The 24523-nt window shown below is 42.3% G+C and overlaps 1 protein-coding gene across 2 annotated transcripts in view; it reads left to right on the top strand.

Moving 5' to 3' along the window:
* LOC112215660 (phosphatidate phosphatase LPIN2) overlaps positions 1 to 24308 on the top strand; it is a 46015-nt gene extending 21707 nt beyond the window's left edge. The window contains exons 2-20 of one of the 2 annotated variants that reach the window (XM_024374875.2): positions 9721 to 9921; positions 13633 to 13728; positions 13927 to 14243; positions 14460 to 14576; positions 14995 to 15130; positions 15342 to 15822; positions 16424 to 16526; positions 16673 to 16860; positions 17115 to 17208; positions 18362 to 18431; positions 18512 to 18595; positions 19098 to 19195; positions 19600 to 19747; positions 19978 to 20126; positions 21168 to 21254; positions 21771 to 21923; positions 22348 to 22462; positions 22553 to 22656; positions 22854 to 24308. In XM_024374875.2, the coding sequence (XP_024230643.1) occupies positions 9730 to 9921; positions 13633 to 13728; positions 13927 to 14243; positions 14460 to 14576; positions 14995 to 15130; positions 15342 to 15822; positions 16424 to 16526; positions 16673 to 16860; positions 17115 to 17208; positions 18362 to 18431; positions 18512 to 18595; positions 19098 to 19195; positions 19600 to 19747; positions 19978 to 20126; positions 21168 to 21254; positions 21771 to 21923; positions 22348 to 22462; positions 22553 to 22656; positions 22854 to 22998 (2877 nt within the window). In that variant the 5' untranslated portion in view covers positions 9721 to 9729 and the 3' untranslated portion in view covers positions 22999 to 24308. The remainder of the gene's footprint in view (positions 1 to 9720; positions 9922 to 13632; positions 13729 to 13926; positions 14244 to 14459; positions 14577 to 14994; positions 15131 to 15341; positions 15823 to 16423; positions 16527 to 16672; positions 16861 to 17114; positions 17209 to 18361; positions 18432 to 18511; positions 18596 to 19097; positions 19196 to 19599; positions 19748 to 19977; positions 20127 to 21167; positions 21255 to 21770; positions 21924 to 22347; positions 22463 to 22552; positions 22657 to 22853) is intronic. The other variant, XM_024374876.2, reaches the window with a different exon arrangement.
* The last annotated feature ends 215 nt before the right edge of the window (positions 24309 to 24523 follow it).

Here is a 24523-nt window from a genome sequence, read left to right as displayed (position 1 = left end):
GTGAAATACAGAACCGTTCCGTATTTCATCGAACGGGCGGCAACCCTAAGTCTAGATATTGCTGTTGCATTGCACAACCTTCAATGTTATTTCATAATTATGTAAAATTCTGGCAAATTAGTTCGCAACTAGCCAGGCGGCCCAAACTGTTGCATATACCCTGACTGTGTGCAATGAACACAAGAGAAGTGACACAAATTTCCCTAGTTAATATTGCCTGCTAACATGAATTTCTTTTAACTATAAATGCAGGTTTAAAAGAATATACTTCTGTGTGTTGATTTTAAGAAAGGCATTGATGTTTATGGTTAGGTACATTCGTGCAACGATTGTGATTTTTTTTCGCAAATGTGCTTTTGTTAAATCATCCCCCGTTTGGCGAAGTAGGCTGTGATGATAAATTAACAGGCACCGTATTGATTATATGCAACGCAGGACAAGCTAGTTAACCAAGTAATAATGTCAACCATGTCTAATTAACTAGTGATTATGTGAAGATTGATTTTGTTTTTTAATAAATTAAGTTGGCTCTTTGCTGCACTTGCGTAACAGGTATTCAGCTCGCTATGTAGTTTCCTCATGGAATGCACTCCAGTCGGCCATAATCGGCGTACAAAAATACCGATTACCGATTTGTTAGAAACTTGAAATCGGCCCTAATTGCTCGACCTCTATTACAAAATCATGAATCACATTGACATTCTACTGGCAAATCCTTTTCAATCCTTTGCTACCAGAAATTATAGATAAAATGTATCGGTGCTCATCAGCCATTGGACACAAACATTCTTAGCTTCTTAACTTCTTAGGGATCAAATCCCGTTATCTGAATCGATTTGACAACATCCGGTGACATGGCAGAGCGCCAAATTAAATTATTAGAAATATTTCACTTTCATACAATCACAAGTGCAATATACCAAATTAAAGCTTTACTTGTTAATCCAGCCACCGTGTCAGATTTCAAAAAGCTTTATGGTGAAAGCAAACAATGACAATCATATTTCAGCCCGCCAGGCCTGACACAAAACTCAGAAATAACGGTATAATTCATGCCTTACCTTTGAAGAGCTTCTTCTGTTGGCACTCCAATATGTTCCATAAACATCACAAATGGTCCTTTTGTTCAATTAATTCCGTCGTTATAGCTCCAAAATGTCCATTTTATTTGGTGCGTTTGATTCAGAAAAACACCCGTTTGAACTCTCCCGACATGACTACACATGATCTAATAAGTTACCTGTAAACTTTGTCCAAACATTTCAAACAACTTTCTTAATCCAACTTTAGGTATTTTTTTATGTAAATAATCGATAAAGTTTAAGACTGGATAAACTGCATTCAATAGCGGATAAAATGAAAGTGGAGCGAGCTTCAGGTCGCGTGCACCAATCACAACAGTACACTTGGCTATCCACCCAGATAGGAAATGGCTACTTCTTCATTACTCAAAGGAAAAACATCAACCAATTTCTAAAGACTGTTGACATCTAGTGGAAGCAATAGGAACTGCAACAAAGTGCCGTAGAAATCTAGATCCACATAGAAAACCCATTGAAAACAGTCACCTCAACAACAAAAAAATCCTGGATGGTTTGTCCTCTGGGTTTTGCCTACCAAATAAGTTATGTTATACTCAGACATTATACTCAGTTTTAGAAACTTCTGAGTATTTTCTATCCAAATCTACTAATGAAATGCATATCCTAGCTCCTGGGCCTGAGTAGCACGCAGTTTACTTTGGGCGCGCTTTTCATCCGGATGTGAAAATACCGCCCCCTAGCCTAGAGAGGTTAAACAACAAGTTGGAAATCGCAAATTCAACAATGAGTGGTTGGTAGGAATCAGTGACTAACTGCATGCGTTGCAAGCAATCACTATTTTGCTTCCCCTGCTATTCGGTGGAGAGGGTGTGTAGTCCAAGTCTGGGTTTAAAGCTCTCTTTTCCAAGCTTAAAAGGATAAACATTCACATGCAATGCCATGGTCCAGAAAAGGTTGAATACATTGGCCATGCTGTCAATCCAGACTTCTACTGCTTTCAAAACAACCGGGAAATCTCAGACTTCAGTGAGTTCAAGACAACAGGTAACTCTGGGGGAAAAAACGAGCTCCGACTGGGAAAATAACTCGGAAATCCAAGTCGGGAACTCGGGTCTCTTTCTAGAGCTCCGACGTGAAGATCACTGATGTCATGATTCAACCTTATTTATTTCAAAGTTTCTAGTTGTTTTGAAAGCACCATAAATCCAGAGAATGCCAGACTTTGATGACAAAATTTGCCCACAAGAAAGACCATTGTGCCACCTTCCTGTTCACGTGAGCACAGCACAACTGTCCAAAAATGTCTTGTATGCTGCTGCATGAATTATGTAATATACAAGGTATATATGTATACTGTAGCTTAGAAAATAATACTAAGTGTATGTTGTGAGGCAAGCTGTTAGTAGCCCATGTGCCTCACCCCAATCATTTGGTCCCTTTCCCCTTCATAATTTAGCCTGCTGTTCTGACTTGGTGGTGCATATGTAGCCTACAGCCTGTTTTGGAGAAATGTAATCATCAAATATTGTAAGAACTTTCATTGTCTGCAAATATGACCCCTTTATTTATCCTACGGTTTTGACTTGGTGTACAGGGAGAATACTGTAAGAACGACCCATGTTCTGAATTCTGTCACTACATTTCAATAGTGCTAAACAAATAGTTATATTGACTACGTCCGTCTTAGCTCGCTCATTAATGTCTTAATCAAAATTACGGGTTGCCTCTTATCCTTTCATCGTTTCCTTATTCCATAGTTTGTACATCTCAATGGTCAGTGGAAACCGCATTTGTTTAAGCAAGTCAGCCATTTCAGCTATCCATTTTAAAAAGGTAGTAAATGAGGCTGAATTAACTTTTTCATTGCCAGACAAGGCTCCGCTGAAAGCCAGGTGTAGAAGTGGTAAGGTGTTGGGACTGCTGTTGGGACAGTTTTATGTAGGCCCTAACAGTTTGTGGGCACCGTTTGTGTTATAGTGCAATTAATGTATTGTTTAGTGTTGTGTAGTGGCTTTGCTGGCATGCATCCCCAAAAACATTGTTGAGTTTGCCCCACCAAGATGTACATGCTAAAATCATCACTGTACCTGTCAAAATCATCACTGTACCTGTCTAATGAGCAGATACAGCCACACCCCAAAGCAAGCAAAGCAAAAGCGAAAGCACAGTGGACAGGAAAAACCCTAGAATGACGAAACCTAGAGAGGAATGTACAGTGTTGAGATTTAAGATGACATTGGGGGTTTTTGCAGGCAGGGTGCTTTTTCTTTCAGTGCCTTGACAAGTTTGATTGCCGGTTGTTGAAGTTTGAATAACATTAGGGCTATGGCTTTGTCACTGTTTGGTTAGACTAAGCCAAACATGCACTGCGTAAAGATTCTGTTTCAGTCCAGTATTTAATTATTTATCCTCTTTGATGTTAAGAAAAAAAATACAAAAAGGCATGTCGAAACTAAAGACTCAAACAAACAAAAGGCTTCAACAAAAGCCAGCAGTCTCATGACTCTGGGACACTGACTGTCGATCGCCTTAATTGGTAGCACGTGTGCAAATAAAGGCTCAGCTATTAGACCTGGTTACCGCTGCCATCTGAGGATTTGTCTGATTTGTTTGTCTATGTCCAAATGCTCATCGTAACCCCATATGCTAACGTTAGTACCTTTTCCATCTCTCTTATAAACATGTTTTTGTGTTGCTTTAACCGCAGCCACATCAAGAGATTTGTGTTTGGTGAAGGTACATAACTAGATCTACACAACCAATGTCTTGGGATGTGATTGCATCTTGACGTTAGAGTACTTTGGAGGTCTGAAAACATATGTTGATTTGTAAATGTGATGTCCTTTTAAATGTGAATCTGTAAGTAACCGCAGCCACATCTAGAGATTTGTGTTTGGTCCCATTTTCCTCTATACAGAATTGGGGACATTTTACCAATATATTAGTCGTAGCTAACATGGTTTTTACAGATCCCGTATTATATGAATTCAGACGTTCCATTCTCCATTCAATTTGATTCAACTGCTCTGATCGTTTGAAACTTTTGGGTTCAGACAGAGTGAGATTAAATTTCTAGTTTCCTTTCCCCTCAACTGGCAGTGGTTGCAGCATGGCTCTGTTCTCTTGTGCTTTGTCTTTCTCGTCTGCGTTTGTGGTAAATGAAAGACGTTACGTTACACTGTGTGAATCATCACTGTATTTCCTGCAACTCATAGATTGATGGGTTTATGGTACGCAAGCTTTGTTTCCTGGATCTACTCGGCAACAGAGATTACCATGTCTTGTGATTGGCTGACCTTAGATCCTTAAACTTTTGACCTGCTAGCTTTCAAATGATGATGATGACCCTTTTGAATCAAGGGGAGATTCTCTTCTAGGAAAAAGACTGTCCTCTACTCGACTCCTCTGTCATCTCTCCTCCGTGACCTAGAAACGGATAAGTGGTTGAGTGCTCGACAAGTGTCTATCGTTATTAGGTGAACGGAGGAGTCTGCCTCTGTCCTCGATTGCTTCCTCCCGTGGAATCTCCTCAGATGAAATCTGCCACACCCCCTTGAATCAGCTGTTTTCTTGGAGGAGAAAAGCAGCACACATTTAAAAACAATATGTTAATTATCCTTTTAACTCTAAAATTAATTATTTCCAATTTACATGTATATTTTGGGATTCTCATTTCATATAAGTGCATTTGTTTCCACGTTTCTTCTCCTCCACCCTCTCCTCGATTACCCTTGACCTTTTTTCAAAGGAGAGGACGGAGGACAGAGGAATTCACTTAACCAATTGAGAATCTCCCAAGAATGGCCCATCCCTTTGCTCAGCAATACAATAGGCAGCCATTTTACCCCATCAGCTCAGTGAGGATTGGACATCAGACAATAATAAATTATTGACCTTTGCTACGGGCAGTTCATAGCTACACTTCAATTACATATGCATCAAGCTTCTCAGAGTAGGAGTGTTGATCTAGGATCAGCTCCCCCTGTCCTGTCCATCTTATTCATTGTAATCTAAAATCAAAACTGATCCCAAATCAACACTCTTACTCTGAAACGCTTGATATCTATGGCCCCAGATTGGAAGTAAAACTGTGTTCTTCCTTGACTGTGAGCCTCGCTTAAGTCTATGAATGTGGGCGAGAAAGGCATTCACTACCAACCTACCTCCTCAGTCAGTGTGAACTAGATCACACCTAATGCATTCTAAGTAGGGTTGCAAGCTTTGAGAAGAAGTAGCCTTGTATTCTAATGCCCACATTCACAGTCAGCTTGGTTGGCCTCTGAGTTTGTGAGGATTTAAATGTTTGTGGTCTTCTATTATCGCCACACCACACACCATGTGAACAAAGAGAGCTTAGACAGCATTTTCCTTGAGTCCCATCTCTGCTCTACTGCACACACCAAACCACACACACAAGGCATGGTTTGAGCATGCAAACATTTCATGCACACATTTCATGGTTTGAGCACACAGCATTTTCCTATGCAGTCCCATCTCTGCTCTATTGCACACCACACACACACACACACTACACTACACCCCACACACAAGGCATGGTTTGAGCACTTGTGCTCCTAAGTTGGAAAATGTAGGCTTACACAAAGAAACATTTAGGAACACCATGAAAACTGTTAGCTATTAAAGCGGCAATCTGTAGTTGAAACAACAAAGCAATTCCCCACGACTGTTTAGTTAAAGGTTAAAGGATGTGGCTGGAGAAATATAAAGGCACTCAAATTCATAGAAAGAGCTTTGGATGCAAGGACTGACCCTCCATGATATCAACATTATAGTTTAAACATATTTTGAGGCTACACTGTGTTTGTTTACATTTGACATTGTTTACAAACATTGGTAAAACAAGGTTATATTTAGCTTCTGTTGGGATACCACAGTTGAAATAAGCTCATTGGGCATTTATGGGTTTATGTCATACGTTTTTGAGTTTAAAAAAAAATGGATGTGGTAACTAGACCGATTTAATTAGAATGGCAGATTTCAAGTTTTCATAACAATCGGTAATCAGCATGTTTGGACGCTGATTATATTGCAATCCACGAGGAGACTGCGTGGCAGGCTGACCACCTATTATGCGAGTGCAGGCAGCAAGGAGCCCTGGTAATTTGCTATCTAGCATTAAAATTATTTTATAAAAAAAGAGCAATCTTAACATAATCACTAGTTAACTACACATGGTTGATGATATTACTAATTTAACTAGCTTGTCCAGTGTTGCATGTAATCAATGCGGTGCTTGAAACTGTGTCACTTCTCTTGCGTTCAGTGTAAGCATGAGGCGGCAGGTAGCCTAGTGGTTAGTGTTGGACAAGTAACCGGAAGGTTGCAAGATCGAATGCCTGAGGTAAAATGATCTTGTTCTGCCCCTGAACAAGGCAGTTAACCCACTGTTCCTAGGCAGTCATTGAAAATAAGAATTTGTTCTTAACTGACTTGCCTAGTTCAATAAAGGTTAAATAAATTAGCAGAGTCCAGGTATATGCAGCAGTTTAAGTTCATGCAGCTGGCTCGTTGCGGACTGTGTGAAGACCATTTCTTACGAACAAAGACCGTAATTAATTTGCCAGAATTTTACATAATTATGACATAACATTGAAGGTTGTGCAATGTAACAGCAATAGACTTAAGGTTGCCACCCGTTCGATAAAATACAGAACGGTTCCGTATTTCACTGAAAGAATAAACGTTTTGTTTTCGAAATGATAGTTTCCGGATTTCACCATATTAATGACCTAAGGCTCATATTTCTGTGTTTATTATATTATAATTAAGGCTATGATTTGATAGAGCAGTCTGACTGAGCAGTGGTAGGCAGCAGCAGGCTCGTAAGCATTCATTAAAACTGCACTTTCCTCCGTTTGCCAGCAGTTTTTCACAATTCTTGAAGCACAGTGCTGTTTATGACTTCAAGCCTATCGACTCCCGAGATTAGGCAGGCAATACTATAGTGCCTATAAGAACATCCAATAGTCAAAGATATATGAAATACAAATGGTATAGAGAGAAATAGTCCTATAATTCCTATAATAACTACAACTTAACTTCTTACCTGGAAATATTGAAGACTCATGTTAAAAGGAACCACCAGCCTTCATATGTTCTGAGCAAGGAACTTAAACGTTAGCTTTTTTACATGGCACATACTGCACTTCTACTTTCTTCTCCAACACTGTTTTTGCATTATTTAAACCAAATTGAGCATGTTTCATTATTTATTTGAGACTAAATTGATTAGATTTATTTATTATATTAAGTTAAAATAAGTGTTCATTGTTCATTCAGTATTGTTGTAATTGTCATTATTACAAATATATAAACAAATGTATATTAAAAAAATTGGCCGATTTTGATCGGTATTTGTTTTTTTATTGGTCCTCCAATCGGTATTGGCGTTGAAAAATCATAATTGGTTGACCTCTAGTAGTAACTGCATGTTGCATTTTTTTTTTAGAAGGATATCCAGCAATAACATAATAGAGTTTAGGAGCACCAGAAAAAAGTATTTTAGATTTTGATAATGAGCTATCAAATCATATCAAACTTTATCAAACTTCACATGCGCCGAATACAACAGGTGTAGACCTTACTGTGAAATGCTTAATTACAAGCCCTTGACCAACAATCAGTTCAAGAAAGAGTTAAGAAAATATTTACCAAATAAACTAAAGTAACACAATAACTAAATATAGCTTACACAAAAAAACTGCCTACATTGGCTCAGCCAATATGATGAATCCTAGCTACTTTTCAAGCTCATCTCCTACAGAAGCTCTCGCTGTCCCGCAGCCTCAGTAGTACATGAACATGTGGTGACACAGAAAGAAAGGAACAGGGAAGAAATCATTACAACCATTTTTACCTTGGTGATTTATTTTCTAGGGGCACTGGTGCTCCCACATAAAAGTTCCAGGTAGCAAAGCAAAATCTTCAGGAGCGTATGTCCTTTAAAATGGTAGCAATGTAGAGTCCTGCTTTGGTCCCTGGTCAAAACTAGTGCACTATTTAGGGAATAGTGTGCCATTGGCAATGCATATGGTGACCAATGGGAACCTGGCCTGGGCCCCAGCCATCATGCTGCTGGTGTGATCTGATTCTGAATGCAGCACTGCCATAGAAGGAAATGGGACAGACCCTCTGTGTTTAGGGACCTCCGGAACAACAAGGTTAGTTCAGTCAGTGTCCCAATAGCAGGAAAGTTATTCAGTGCTTATCTTTTCCATTCATTTGGGGTGAAGGTACATAACTGGATCTACACAACCAATGTCTTGGGATGTGATTGCATCTTGACGTTAGAGTACTTTGGAGGTCTGAAAACATATGTTGATTTGTAAATGTGATGTCCTTTTAAACGTGAATCTGTAAGTAACCGCAGCCACATCTAGAGATTTGTGTTTGGTCCCATTTTCCTCTCTACAGAATTGGGGACATTTTACCAATACATTAGGAATAGCTAACATGGTCTTTACACATAAATCTTTATTTAATTTAACTATGCAAGTCCGTTAAGAACAAATTCTTATTTACGATGACGGCCAAACCCGGACGACGCTGAGCCAATTGTGCACCGCCCTATTGGACTCACAATCACGGCCGGATGTGATTCAGTCAGGATTCGAACCAGGGACTTTAGTGTTGCCTCTTAGACCGCTGCACCACTCGGGAGCCCAAAATCCCCTGCTGAATCTGAAATGTTCTTTCAGAACAAAATTTTATTTTTCTTTCTCTGTATTATTTGTTTTCAGATGTTCCATTCAACTTGGTTCAACTGCTCTGATCGTTTGAAACTTTTGTGTTCAGACAGAGTGAGATTAAATTTCTAGTTTCCTTTCCCCTCAACTGGCAGTGGTTGCAGCATGGCTCTGTTCTCTTGTGCTTTGTCTTTCTCGTCTGCGTTTGTGGTAAATGAAAGACGTTACGTTACACTGTGTGAATCATCACTGTATTTCCTGCAACTCATAGATTGATGGGTTTATGGTACGCAAGCTTTGTTTCCTGGATCTACTCGGCAACAGAGATTACCGTGTCTTGTGATTGGCTGACCTTAGATCCTTAAACTTTTGACCTGATAGCTTTCAAATGATGATGATGATGATGATGATGATGATGACCCTTTTGAATCAAGGGGAGATTCTCGTTTAGGAAAAAGACTGTCCTCTCCTCGACTCCTCTGTCATCTCTCCTCCGTGACCTAGAAACGGATAAGTGGTTGAGTGCTCGACAAGTGTCTATCGTTATTAGGTGAACGGAGGAGTCTGCCTCTGTCCTCGATTGCTTCCTCCCGTGGAGTCTCCTCAGATGAAATCTGCCACACCCCCTTGAATCAGCTGTTTTTTTCTCAGAGGAGAAAAGCATGCACACATTTAAAAACAATATGTTAATTGTCCTTTTAACTCTAAAATGAATTATTACCACTTCACACATTCTCATTTCATATAAGTGCATTTGTTTCCACGTTTCCTCTCGTCAATTACCATTGCCATTTTTCAAAGGAGGAGAGGACAGTGGAGGTATCAAAACCAATTGACAATCTCCCAAGAATGGCCCATCCCTTTGCTCAGCAATACAATAGGCAGCCATTTTACCCCTTCAACTCAGAGAGGACTGGACATCAGACAATAATAAATAATTTGATCTTCACTACTGGCACTGTGATCCACAGGTAGACACCATGAACTACGTGGGCCAGCTGGCAGGCCAGGTGCTGGTGACTGTGAAGGAGCTGTATAAGGGCATCAACCAGGCCACGCTTTCCGGCTGCATCGACGTGGTGGTGGTCAGACAGCCTGACGGGACCTTCCACTGCTCCCCCTTCCATGTACGCTTCGGGAAACTTGGCGTGCTGCGCTCCAAGGAGAAAGTGGTGAGTTTGTGGATAACTGAGGAAGAGAGAATGAGAGGGTTGGGGGTATAGTCAAGCAGAGCTTCCTCAAACTGTAAGCATAACGCACATGGCCAAGGATGACCTCACCCCCATATGTCCCAAATGGCACCCTATTTCCTCATACAGTGCACTACTTTTGACCAGGGCCCATGAGACTGGTTAAAAGTGATACAATGTATTAGGAATAGTGTGCTATTTGGGATGCATACCTTGTTGCTGTATTCCCCATTATCTTTGGCCGCTTGATGTCGACAACCTTTGCCCAGGTCTGTCATGGCAGTTTAGTATGACAGGGTTGCATGTCTTTGTTACCCTCTGTCACATGCATAACTGGCATGCAATTATGGCCCTTTCATATTGCTGTGTGGAGGTGCTTCTGCCTGACACAGATCCAGGTATTAACCTTCCTCCTGAGAGCGGAGAGTGAATAGGGGGAGGACAACCAGACTAGCTCATCATCCCTGAGACACTGCGGCTTGTATCCCAAATGGCATCTTGTTCCCTATTTAGTGCACTACTTTTGACCAGGGTCCACTAGGGCTCTGGTCAAAAGTAGTGCACTAAATAGGGAATAAGATGCCATTTGGGATGCTGGCAGGAACACCTCTCTACTGCTTCTGCTACCGTTAGCCTCAGTCACTATGGCAACCCAATTTTAGATTTGCCTGTGCATAGCGAAGAGGAGAGCTGGCCTTTTATACAGTACAGAGAGGAATGTAATGAAACAGTGTGGGAGGATTGACCCAGCATCAGGTAGTGGATTTGTTGATGGTGCTATAAGATCCTTTTTGAAACTCGTATAGCTACTCCACAGGTTGCATTATTGATGGACAGAAAACATTTCCCCTCATCGCATATCTCTTGAGTCAAGTGTCTCTTTATTCTCTTTACAGAAACAGACCATTAATACTCTGTCTGCATCCCAAATAGATGTTTAGCCTGAGCCTCCTCAGCCTGACTAAACTAAGGCGGTATCAGTATCCTTCCTTAGAGCACCTTTTATGTTATTTTATTTTATTTCACCTTTATTTAACCAGGTAGGCCAGTTGAGAACAAGTTCTCATTTACAACTGCAACCTGGCCAAGATGAAGCAAAGCAGTGTGACAAAAACAACAACAGAGTTACACATAAACAAACGTACGGTCAATAACACAAAGAAAGGGAAAATAGAGAAATCTGTGTGCAAATGTAGAAGAGTAGGGAGGTAAGGCAATAAATAGGCCCTAGACGCAACATTAATGACAATTTAGCATTAATACTAGAGTGATAGATGTGCAGATGATGATGTGCAAGTAGAGATACTGGGGTGCAAGAGGATAAGTAACAATATGGCAATAAGGTAGTCGAGTGTGCTATTTACAGATTGGCTGTGTGCAGGTATAGTGATTAGTAAGCTGCTCTGACAGCTGATGCTTAAAGTTAGAGAGGGAGATAGATATAAGACTCCAGCTTCAGAGATTTTTGCAATTCGTTCCAGTCATTGGCAGCAGAGAGCTGGAAGGAAAGGCGGCCAAAGTAAGTGTTGGCTTTGGGGATAACCAGTGCAATATACCTGCTGGAGCGCCTGCTACGGGTGGGTTTTGCTATGGTGACCAGTGAGCTGAGATAAGGTGGGGCTTTACCTAGCAAAAACTTACAGATGACCTGGAGCCAGTGGGTTTGGCCATGAATATCTAGTGAGGGCCAGCCAATGAGAGCATACAGGTGGCAGTGGTGGGTAGTATATGGGGCTTTAGTGATAAAATGGATGGCACTGTGATAGACTACATCCAGTTTGCTGAGTAGAGTGTTGGAGGCTATTTTGTAAATGACATCGCCAAAGTCAAGGATCGGTAGGATAGTCAGTTTTATGAATGTATGTTTGGCGGCATGAGTAAAGGAGGCTTTGTTGCGAAATAGGAAGCCGATTCTAGATTTAATTTTGGATTGTAGATGCTTAATGTGAGTCTGAAAGGAGAGTTTACAGTCTAACCAGACACCTAGGTATTTGTAGTTGTCCACATATTCTAAGTCAGAACCGTCCAGAGTAGTGATGTTAGTCGGGCAGGAGGGTGCAGGCAGCAATCGGTTGAAGAGCATGCACTTAGTTTTACTAGCATTTAAAAGCAGTTGGAGGTCACGGAAGGAGTGTTGTATGGCATTGAAGCTCGTTTGGCGGTTTGTTAGCACAGTGTCCAAAGAAGGGCCAGATGTATACAGAATGGTGTCGTCTGCGTAGAGGTGGATCAGAGAATCACCAGCAGCAAAAGCGACATCATTGAGAGAGATATGTAGAGAGAGAGAGTCGGCCCGAGCATTGAACCCTGTGGCACCCCCATAGACAGGTCTGGACAACAGGCCCTCTGATTTGACACACTGAACTCTATCTGAGAAGTAGTTGGTGAACCAGGTGAGGCAGTAATTTGAGAAGCCAAGGCTGTTGAGTCTGCCAATAAGAATACAGTGATTGACAGAGTCGAAACCCTTGACCAGGTCGATGAAGATGGCTGCACAGTACTGTCTTTTACCGATGGCGGTTATGACATCATTTAGGACCTTGAGCGTGGCTGAGATGCACCCATGACCAGCTTGGAAACCAGATTGCATAGTGGAGAAGGTACGGTGGGATTCAAAATGGTTGATGATCTGTTTATCAACTTGGCTTTCGAAGATTTTAGACAGGCAGGGCAGGATGGATATAGGTCTATAACAGTTTGGGTCTAGAGTGTCTCCCCCTTTTGAAGAGGGGGATGACCGCGGCAGCTTTCCAATCTTTGGGGATCTCAGACGATACGGACTAGAGGTTGAATAGGCTAGTAATAGAGGTTGCAACAATTTCGGCGGATCATTTTTTTAACAATAGACAGAAGGGCAATTCCTTCTCCACAAACAGTCAAGGAGGAGGCTGATAAACTTGTGGATACCATTTTTACATCTCTGTGTCCAGTATGAAGGAATTTAGAGGTAGTTTCGGAAGACAATGCTAACTAGCATTAGTGCAATGACTGGAAGTCTATGGGTATCTGCTAGCATTGGATCGCGGAACTACTTGTAACTTCCTTTATTCTGGACACAGACACATACACGTGGTATCCATGAGTTCATCTGACTCTGGGGAAGTAGATAATGGGCCTCATTACCAAAATCACAAAGTATCCCATTAAGCTTAACAGTAAAAACTATGATGTACTGCAGGCAGGTCATCATCTGTTGGCCCAGTTTGCATTCAGGAACCATAGCATAGTGTTAGCCTAAAAATAAAAAAAAGTGTTATTTTGAGCTTGCAAGCACACAATAATAAGAAGTAGGCCTATGCCCAATATCTAGAGTGGTCTTGCTGAATTAAGCAAGCACACTATAACATTGTGTGGAAGCTGTTTGTTTATGAATGCCTGGGTTTGTTACTGGACGTTATTGTAAAGTGTTGTTTTGAGAATGTTTGATAAATTCACAGTCATACCTTCTCATGTGGTTACCAGGCCTCAGTTAAACGTCAGTTTCACCTAGTAATTCAGTTGCATCTTCCAGTTAGTAGACTACGGGCTGTATACAGTATATCAAGCACCTTCGAATAGGAGTGCCCCCCCTGTCCATGTAATCTTATGGGCAAAACTGACCCTAAATCAGCACTTCTGGTCTGAGATGCTTGATACCTACTGCCCCAGAGTTCCTCCATAAATCGGTGGCTGACCTTTCCATTACCTCTGCAGATTGACATTGAGATCAATGGAGAACCAGTGGAGCTGCACATGAAGTTGGGGGACAACGGAGAGGCCTTCTTTGTTCAGGAAACAGAGCAGCATAATGTGAGTTTTTTTTATTGGTCAACCACTGTTGACACAGCTTATTACTGACTATGTATCCCAAATGGCACCCTATTCCCCCCAAAAAATTCACTTATTTTGATCTAAAGTAGTGCACTATGTATGGAATAAGGTGCCAATGGGGATGCATTCTATAACGTAAACTTGTGACTCATCTCTCTTTTTGTCACCCCGTCCCAGGAGATCGTCCCTGCCCACCTTGTGACTTCGCCCATCCCGACAGAGGAGGCTCTGTGGAGGGGCAGAGAGTCTAGAGCTGGAGGGTCGGGTCTGGAGGGTGGGCTGCAGCCCCCTCAGGGGTGCTCAGAGGACCCAGCCTCCTCCTCTGCCACCCTCCTCCCCCCCAGCACCACAGCAGGGAAAAAGAAGAAGAGACGCAGGAGGAAGCACAAAGCAGATCCCCGGAAGGAGGAGCAACAGACCCCTACTGCTTGTGGGGAGGAGGTCTGTGAGCTGAGCTCAGACGATGAGCACGGTGGCACACACAACAACAGCAGGTAAATCCATGGAAGTTGGGGTACCTACAAAATGGCACCTTATTCCCTACATAGTGCACTGCTTTTGGCCTATAGGCCTTGGTCAAAAGTAGTGCACTACTGTATGTAGGGAATAGGGTGCCATTTGGTATGTATTCTGGGTCTGGGTGGGTCTGCTCTGCATAGTGTTTAGTGTTAACCCTGCGGTTGATGGTGTGATGTTCTTTACCTCCTCAGGGCCTCTTCGTTCTCTACAGTGAAGGACACAGTGGAAAACAGGCAGCACCCCACCCTCTACTCTCTGGACAGATATCCTTTCTCTGATGGAGACTGGTCTACCGGCGGCAGCCTCAGGTATGACCCCCTCAGTCAGTCAGTCACTTATTAACTTCTTATTCAAATATTTACACAGATCATACACATAGACAGGATCATTAGAGATTTTTGGTTTCTTAGGATTTGACGAAACTGATACTAGGGCTGGGGAGTCAATCCAAGGCACGTTGTGGGGCAGCGCACTGGACAACCGTCAATGCACCTTTTTAAAGGCTTAATGTCTCTGTTGGCTCAAGCAAAAATGACCTTAAAAGGTGTGTTGCCGGCTGTCCAGTTTACTGCTCTGTAAACATGCCTTGCTGTCATTCCTGGCCCTAGGTAGATTTAAATTGAAGTGCTACGACAAACGTTAAAAAAATAGGCCTGTGGAGCTGTGTATACATGTCCTCTTGTGTTCAAAGTGAATGTATTGGGAGTTTTTTGTTGTTGATTTCAGCAGATCCTCAAGATCCCTGTCCGAGCCCATGTCTCCAAAGAGCGACTCTGAGCTGATGGTGAAGTCATCAGAGAGCATGCTCAGAGCAGAGTCACACATGCAGTGGTCCTGGGGAGAGTTCCCAGAATCCACCAGGGTAAGGCCTGGGTCTTGCTTGTCAAATGGCACCCTATTCCCTATATAGTGCGCAACTTTTGAACAGAGCCCATAGGCCACTATTGGGAATAGGGTGCCATTTGGGAAGTATAGACTGTATGTCCTCCATCTCAGAGATGGAAACATGCCATAATTGTCATGACATGAATATACCCATACCCACTTATTTCATATTGTCTCTCTTTGTCCAGGTCTGTAAGAAAGAGCGCTCGGAGCTGAATAAGACGGTAACTATAACTCCATCAGAGAGCACCCACTTCAGGGTCATCTTCAGCTCTGAGGCGATGGGGGTGGAGGCAGGGGGCATCCACAACACTCTGGACCCTGTGTGTGGACCTGCCATCGTCAAACCAGAACCCCGGACTCCCAAACAAAGTGCCCTGCATAGCTCCAAACACCACCCACCCGACTCTCTATCTGAAACCCATTGTCCCCCCCAACCTGAACCGTGTCCCCTCAAACTAGAGCCAGGTGCTCTCACAGCAGAGCCCTATCCCACCCCCACCCCCCTTCTGCCCAAGCCTGAGCGTAGGGCTCGTTGGACCTCCACTCCCCCCAGTGTGCTTGGTTCCAGCCGGAGGGACAGTGGCTCTGCTGCCTGTGGGGCCAGCCGCATGGCTGGGGACCTGGGGCCCATTGGCTCCAAGACTGACTCCCCGTCCAAGAGGAGAGGTACTAATTGTGCAGAGTAAAAGCAACCAAGCTTATTTAAGAAACCACATCTAAAGTATAGCCCTCTGTTGTCCATGACAGAGTCTTCATGAACAAAGTCTTCACAGGACCTTTATGTCCCCTATTTGATATTGTGTCCCCTTTTTTAAGAACCCCATAGCGTTGTCACTTCAGAATGGTGTGATGGCAACAGAGAGGAAATTACTTATTCATGAGCTCAGACAGTGTTATTGACTAACGTTGCACCCAGACAGTGTTTGGTAGAGCAGTGTTTTAGAATACAATAACAGGAAGGAAGTGGTTTGCTTTGAGGTCTGGGAAGTTCTTACTTGCCTCTCAGGCTGTGTGTCTCAAATGGCACCCTATTCTCAATATAATTAACTACCTTTGACCAGGACCCATAGGGCTCTGGTAAAAAGTAGTGTGCTATAATAGGCAATAGGGTGCCATTTAGGATGTACCCTCCGTCTGAATGGGGCTTTACAGAATGCTTAGAGATTTCCCAGAAGTGAAAAAGGTGAACAACAGTATTTGTGAATGGTTTATAAGAATGTGAACATTGATGATTTTTGTGAATGTTGACGGTTTCTCTGTGACGAAGGTGTGAGAAAGAGGAGTCAACACCAGGGTCCTGAGGATATCTACCTGGATGACCTGAACGCTATGGAGCCTGATATTGTTGCACGCTACTTAGGTCCCAAGAGGTAACTCATCATGTCTTTCATCGCATGTATTGTAGCCCTATTCCCTTTATAGGCACCCCGTTCCCTTTATAGTGCACTACTTTTGACGAGGGCCTGTATTCTGTTGTCGTGACTGACCAGTCTGTGGTTATGTCTGTGTGTTGCAGTGAGTCCGAGGCGGCCCCTAAGCACTGGGTAGAGGTGGGCCGGCGCGATGGGTCCCAGTCTCCCCAGTCTGTGGGCAGTGCAGCGGCCGACAGCGGGACCGATTGTCTGTCTGACTCGGCTGGGGATCTACCAGATGTCACCCTGTCTCTCTGTGGAGGGGTCGGAGAGAACTCTGAAATCTCCAAAGGTAAGGTTTCCTACTCTGTGTAAGTGTTGAATTATAGTGACTAGTGCTGTTTCCCAAATTGCACCCTATTCCCTAGTATAATGCATTGCATTTGACCAGGGCCTGTAGGGAATAGGTTCCATTTGGGATGTAGCCTAGGACCTTGAGAAGTACGCAAATCATAAACTAGTACACTATTACTCACTAATGCCACAAATAATAATAATACGTATGATAATAGTGATGCAAATGCTTTGATTTTGTTTTTATTGCAGAGAAATTCATGGAGCACATCATCACATATCACGAATTTGCTGAAAATCCAGCAATTATTGACAATCCCAATTTGGTGGTTAGAATTTCAAACCGGTGAGTCGTTACAGCCGTCATACTCATATTCATCTTACTACATTGTACTAATTGTTAGACTATGACATTTTGAACATAAGATCACAATTAGATTTCCTTGAACTTGAAACTTATCACAAATATTTTTATTACACACATACAATATACTTTATATGGACTTAGTTTACAAAACATTAAGAACACCTGCTCTTTCCATGACATAGACTCACCCGGTGAATCCAGGTGAAAGCTATTGATGTCACTAGTTAAATCCACTTCAATCAGTGCAGATGAAGGGGAGGAGACAGGTTAAAGAAGGATTTGTAAGCCTTGAGGTAATTCAGACATGGATTGTGTACATGTGCCATTCAGAGGGTGAATGGGCAAGACAAAAGATTTGTGCTTTTGAATGGGGTATGGTAGTAGTTGCCAGGCGCACTGGTTTGAGTGTGGCAAGAACTGCAACGCTGCTGAGTTTTTCACGCTCAAAAGTTTCCTGTGTGTATCAAGAATGGTCCCCCACCCAAAGGACATCCAGCCAATCTGACACAACTGTGGGAAGCATTGGAGTCAACATGGGCCAGCATCCCTTTGGAACGCTATCAACACCTTGTAGTCCTTGCCCCGACGAATAGAGTCCGTTCTGAGAGAAAAAGGGGGTGCAACTCAATATTGTGTTTTATACACGCCATATATATATAAATGCAAAATGCGACAATTTCTAAGATTACAGTTCATATGAGGAAATGTTTAATCAGCTTCTTGATATGCCACACTTGTCAAGTGAATGGATTATTTTGTCAAAGGAGAAATGCTCACTAACAGGGATGTAAACAAATTTGTGACCAAAATCTGAGAGAAATAAGCTTTTTGTGCGTTTGGAACATTTCTGGGATCTTTTATTTCAGCTCATGAAACATGGGCCCAACACTTTACATATTGCCTTGCATTTATATTTGTGTTCAGTGTGTATATTTACACACTGAGCAAAGCTGTCATCAAGTCAATGGGTGGCTACTTTGAATAATCTCAGATATAAAATATATTTACATTTGAACACCCTTTTGCTTACTACATGATTCCTTATGTGTTATTTCATAGTTTTGAGGTTTTCAAATGTTTCCAACTTTTGACTGGTACTGTTTGATATTTATATATATATTTTTTTTTACAGATATTACAACTGGACATTGGCAGCTCCGTTGATACTGAGTATGCAAGCTTTCCAGAAGAACCTGCCCAAGGTAGATCACAAGTTATGCATTAGAACTGTATGTTATAACTTCAACATTCTGTGCGTGTACTCATAAATACTTAATCTCAGGCCACAGAAGAGGCGTGGGTGAAGGAGAAGATGCCTAAGAAGTCTGGCCGCTGGTGGTTCTGGAGGAAGAGCAGCGTCAAACAGGTAGGAAATGCATCCCAAATTGCACCCTATTCCCTATATAGGGGTTCTGATCAAAATGAGCGTACTACATAGGGAATAGGGTGCCATTTGGGACGCACTACAGGGTGTTCTTGCAGTACGCTTTAGGTCCACTGGTATTGATACTTTGTAGTTCTCATAGTGAAATTGACCCTAGCTGAACTACTTTCTGGATACTGTGCTTCGTCAACTTGAACAGATGGTTCATGGTGTTCCCCCTCTTTTTCTTCATGCCTCTGTTTGTGTGGGCAGGAAATAGTTTCCATGTGAATCGCATTGGATTTGTTTTAATTTCCATTGTAAATGAGCCTAATCAAGTCAGAATGAGGAGAACCATGTGCTCATTGTACTGCATGACTATAGGAAGGAGTTGTTTAATGTAAAAATGGGCAGTAATTACACTATAAATCATTGAATAAATACTCAAATTAATGTTGATATGATGATTCCTTATGGGGTAATTAATGTCTGCTCCTCTCGCCAGTCTTCAGAGGCCAAGCTGGACAGACAGGAGTCCCTGTCAGAGACACACAGAGACACAGAGAGTCCTGTCCTTGATCAACAAAGTCCAGCAGTCCCACAGTGAGTCAGCCCAGCACCACCCTGTCTGTCCCCCACCACAAGCCCTGGCATTGTTTTACAAGGGGAAGCCCAATTAGTCACACACTGATGTCACCATCCTCATCCATATTCTTGACACCAACAAATGACAAACTGGATTAGCTCTGGGAAAACAGTGACTCATCGGAAGTGACCCTGAGAAAATGCATGAGGCACCCGGTTTAGAAGGCTCATCAGCATTTTGTCTTTCAGTAGTAAATGAAGCTGAATGACAATTCAGATTGTTGGGACACTGCCCTCTAGTGGCAACATATACAAGTTCTACACACTCAACTACTCACTTATCTTTACTCATATTAGTTTAACCTTAGACTGTTTTTAGGAAGTCTGATGTTGAAATGAGGTTGTTGTTATTTGGAATGCAGGCAGAAAGCAGCAGCAGACTCCTCCAGTGATGAAGAATCTAAAGAGCTGAATGCACTGGCACCTACTGAGCGTGTGCAGACAGAGATTTCAGCACCAACCGGATCACACTCCTACAAGAAGTCTCTCCGCCTCTCATCTGACCAGATCGTAAGAGCCACGTTCATAACTTATGAAGTTATATTACCACAGAGTTGGACAGAGTGCACATTGCTGCATCCTTGCCATAATGGCTTCTCGGGCAGCGCCATTGAAGGCTTTTGGGGGCAAGTGCACCCTCTCTCCTAATCTGTATTATAGCACCTGTCAATACCCAGCAGATATTTGGAAAACCACTTGCTGTCACTGTCACGCACCACTATATCTCTGTCTTCTCATAGGTGAGTCTGAAACTGAGGGAGGGGCCGAATGACGTCACCTTCAGCATCACCACTCAGTACCAGGGCACGTGTCGCTGCGAGGGCACCATTTACCTGTGGAACTGGGATGACAAAGTCATTATCTCCGACATCGACGGCACCATCACCAAGTAAATTGGCTTTCAATGCTGTTGAACTACATTACCAGTGTTACATTCCCCAATAAGAAAACAAAAATACTTTCGCTCAACAGAAAAATGGTACAAACATGAGCCGCGGACAACCAAAACGAAACAGGTGGGGTTTTAAAATGGGTTCTGAAAGGCATACAAGTGGTTGCCTACTGAGTGCCGGCCAAGCAAACTTCAGTAGGGTCTTAATCATAGAGTTAGAGAACTCATTTTTACATCTGTGCCATTATAGCGTCTGGGACAGCATGGCCAGCGCCATTGAGGCTAGAACCCATAGGAATCCCCACCCAGTTGACTACTTTAAAATGGCAGAAGCCTTCAATGGCTCTGCCCATGCTAAAATGGCTTTTTGGCCACTTTAAAGCCTCCATCATTCTCTATGGTCTTAACACACCAACCATGGACACCCACTAGATTTTCCCAGTAACAGACAAGCTAAAACAAAAGTAAACCCACACCAACTTGGGTTAGGGACTGAAAATAAATGTGTTGCCAAACAACCAAACAGGGGAGATGCAAGATAAAAGGCTTTGTTTATCAGCTTAAAGAGAACGAGCTAAAAAAATAGCACATGTGAAACCTCTCCTGACTAACGAGGACGACAAGTGCAACCCATCCTGATCAGTGAGTAGGATTCCAATCGGAGCGTGCCACACCCACACAGAACCATCCTTCGAAATTCACTTTGAGAGAAAAACCAAAAGCCTGTAACACCACTCAATGTCAACTCCTACTGTCTGAGGTTGTGTCCCAAATGGCACCCTATTCCCCTCTTAGTGCACCATAAGGCCCTGGTCAAAACTAGTGCACTATATAGGGAGTTGGATTAAGGTCCTCTCCTGATCTTTTAATCTCACAGTTTGTTTGTTTGATACTGGAGGTCTGTCTGGTAATCAGATCATGATTACAGTTAATTAATCAGTTAAGTTATTATTATAATCCTGTAAGGCATTCACACTAGCTAATTCCTCCAGGTGGTGAATCTCGTTTTGAAGCCTGACAAAATGCTTATTTTCTTAGGTCAGATGTGTTTGGCCAAATCCTCCCTCAGCTTGGAAAAGACTGGACTCATCAAGGCATTGCTAAGCTCTACCACTCAGTGCATGAGTAAGTAGGCCCCAGGCCAGTAGCTGTATGTGTAAAGTGTCTCAGTGAGAGTACTGATCTAGGATTAGGGCCTCTATTCAATCTGTATCACGGAAGTTCAGCACTCTTTAAAAAAATTAAATAAAGCAAAGGCAATGTTCCCACGTTAGCGGCGACTGCATTCGAGTTAAACGCTGTGTATATTGGAAATGACTTTTACATTTCTATTGCGCAATCTGTAACGCTTCAGCGATCCAGACTGAATAGAGCCTGTTCTTATTTATTATCTGAAAGGCGAAACTGATCTTAAATCAACTCTCCTACTCTGAAGCATTTGATACATATGGCCCCAGAGCTACCGTTTCTGACATGCACCACGTATGCATGACTATTCACATTCTTGTTCCACATTAAAAAAAATTAAAAAAATCCAGTAGCTCAACAATTCGAGTGAGTGGCTAGGATAATGATCCAATGTAGGCTCTATATGCATGTTGAGGTTGCAGTTACTTCAGTACGCATGTCTACTGTCTTCAGGAATGGCTACAAGTTCCTGTACTGTTCGGCGCGGGCCATCGGCATGGCCGACATGACCAGAGGGTACCTGCACTGGGTGAACGACCGGGGTACCATCCTGCCTCAAGGACCCCTCATGCTCTCCCCTAGCAGCCTCTTCTCTGCCTTTCATAGGTAAAACGGACCTTTCCTTTCTCATTTGGTCAGTCTGTTTATTATTGTAATACAGTCATATGGTTTAGTATAAAGATGTGTAGAAATGCGCAATCAGGTCAATTGAAATGGGTGATGTCATGGCGACGTTGCCTAGCTAAGTTCATGCGCAGAAACACGTCATTGGGTTTAACGGTTGTCTCGCGCCGAACTGCGCATGTGCAGGCCGTCATGTCAAAGGCACTCCTTAGATATACAGTTGTTTTTGACAGTCAATGTAAACAGTCCAGGTGGCCATTTGATTAATCTTTCAGCATCTTATGGCTTGGGGGTAGAAGCTGTTGGGCATCTGGGTTTAGAAACTCTGATACAGTTATAATAATAGTAATAGTCTTGTAATATGCTTACATTTCAAGCATTTTATTTTACTTTAAACTTCAATAAGGGAGGTAATTGAGAAGAAGCCAGAGAAGTTCAAGATTGAATGCCTCACAGACATCAAGAACCTCTTCTACCCAAACACACATCCCTTCTATGCAGCCTTTGGAAACCGAACAAATGTAAGCTTTGTTTTATCTTGTAATTATATACCTAATTTTGAATATCAGAATAGGGAGACTGTTAAGATGACTCTTCCATTTTTGGCTCAGGATGTGTTTGCCTATAAGCAAGTGGGTGTCCCTGTGTGTCGGATATTCACAGTCAATCCCAAAGGAGAGCTCATCCTAGAGCAATCAAAAGGCAATAAAACATCGTAAGTAGCTACTTTGCAGGTTTGTTTATCTGTCTGTCAGTTGTGTGGGTTTCTTTGGAAGTATTTGGGCTGGAATTCGGCTCAGGCGTAAATTACCTTCAAAGTCAAGTGCGGTGCATTTGTCGACCATGTGCCTTTGAATTCCGACCTTGGTCAGTAAGTAACTGTTATCTAACCCCTTGCCTGTCTCAATGTAGGTACGGCCGACTGAGTGAACTGGTAGAGCACGTTTTTCCTTTACGCAGTAAAGAGCAGAGCGCCACCTTCAGTTTCCCAGAATTCAGTTCTTTCTGCTTCTGGAGACAGCCAATCGCTGAAGTCTGTCTTGAGGAGCTGCTCTGAGACAACCAATCGCTGAAGTCTGTCATGAGGAGCTGCTCTGAGACAACCAATCACTGAAGTCGATCTTCAGGAGCTGCCCTGATTCTGATTGGACAATTCCCACAGCTGTGGTATTATTTTCATGTATTAAGGTAGTAATTAACAGACACTTTGGTACGGTAGATAAACTTTGTTTTTTGGATGAAAAAAAAAAATCACTTGAAATCAACCTCAAATCAGCATAGGCAATATTGTGTGTTGCGTAAAAATTTCATGGCTCTTTCCGTGATTGCTTGCACTTCCTTAATATCAGCTTTGATGACTGTATACTATGCGTCTGCTGATGCTTACTCAATTGTTTAGTGCTCCCCAGGTACAAAAGCACTCGTTGTGAAGATATCAATAAGAACTGCCTCACATAATACACGTAGGCATACATTCTAACAGACTGTACAGCCTTACAATGTGAAGAGAAAGAAGGCCAGCTTAGTTGTAAGGTCAGTTGATTATTTGGCTTGAGTGTTAATGCTGACTTTTCACTTCTCATTTGGTTCAGTCTGCTTATAATTATAACTGTTATGTTGTTGCAATATGGTTAGATGTTAATTTGGAGAATCACGCTGCTTGGAAAGGCCTTAACTTACACAGTGCATGCTAAGCTTTAACTGAGATTGTTCTCTGAGCTGCCAGTGGAACTGGCACAAGTCTTAATTGGTAGAGATGTAATATATCTGAGCTGGCTCAATGTTTAAGACATACGGACAGGTAGCTGTAGTCAGGTTAAAGGTGAAGGGAAGCACTTTCTAAAGTGTAGATGTTGCTCACACACACACACAGCACGGGAGATTTTGGATGGAGATGGACTAATTTGCACTGAAAGCACAATTACAGTATTATGTTGAAACTTTTAGCTGACATTTTATGGGTTACCTTTACAATGTTTATGAAATGAATTCTTCTTCATTGGATATATTTCTGTTATAGCTTGGGTTAGTCTTGTATATTTAAAACTAATATTTAGGTTTAGTTTGGCATCCTCGTTTGGCTGTTGTATGTGATGGTGTTGCAGAGTTCCTCGGTAAAGATGTCATTCTTTCTATGAAAGAGCTATTGTGTGTGTGGAAGAGTTATACACATCCTAACGCTCTGGTATTTGTAGTTCTTTTCAGCAGCTGCTTGGATTGTGATCAGTGTATCTGTTAAGAGATTCATTTCCCACTTCTCACTCTTTCCAATCTCAAAATGCCTTTTTGCGTGTGTCACCGTGTACATTGAAGTGTGTGTTTTGGGATACGAATGGTTACCACAAGAATAAATACATTCGAAGATTCCATGCAGATGTCTGGTGTAAATGAGGGTGTGAGTTTTGGAAAAGCTCTTCATCTAGCTAAACGGATCTGTTAAAAACACAGCCTGACATTTTGCTCCGAGACCTTCGTCGGATAAGGATGTGTTAGAATGGAGAGTTCTGATACAACTTCTGATACATCGTTCCATTATTTAAATGAGCACCTCCTACTACTGTTTGAACATGCAATCCACTTTT

Source organism: Oncorhynchus tshawytscha, linkage group LG16 (assembly GCF_018296145.1).
Source record: "Oncorhynchus tshawytscha isolate Ot180627B linkage group LG16, Otsh_v2.0, whole genome shotgun sequence".
In the NCBI taxonomy this organism is placed as follows: domain Eukaryota; kingdom Metazoa; phylum Chordata; class Actinopteri; order Salmoniformes; family Salmonidae; genus Oncorhynchus; species Oncorhynchus tshawytscha.
The sequence above is the reverse complement of the archived record's forward strand: the minus strand, read 5'-3'. Positions and strand labels throughout refer to the sequence as shown.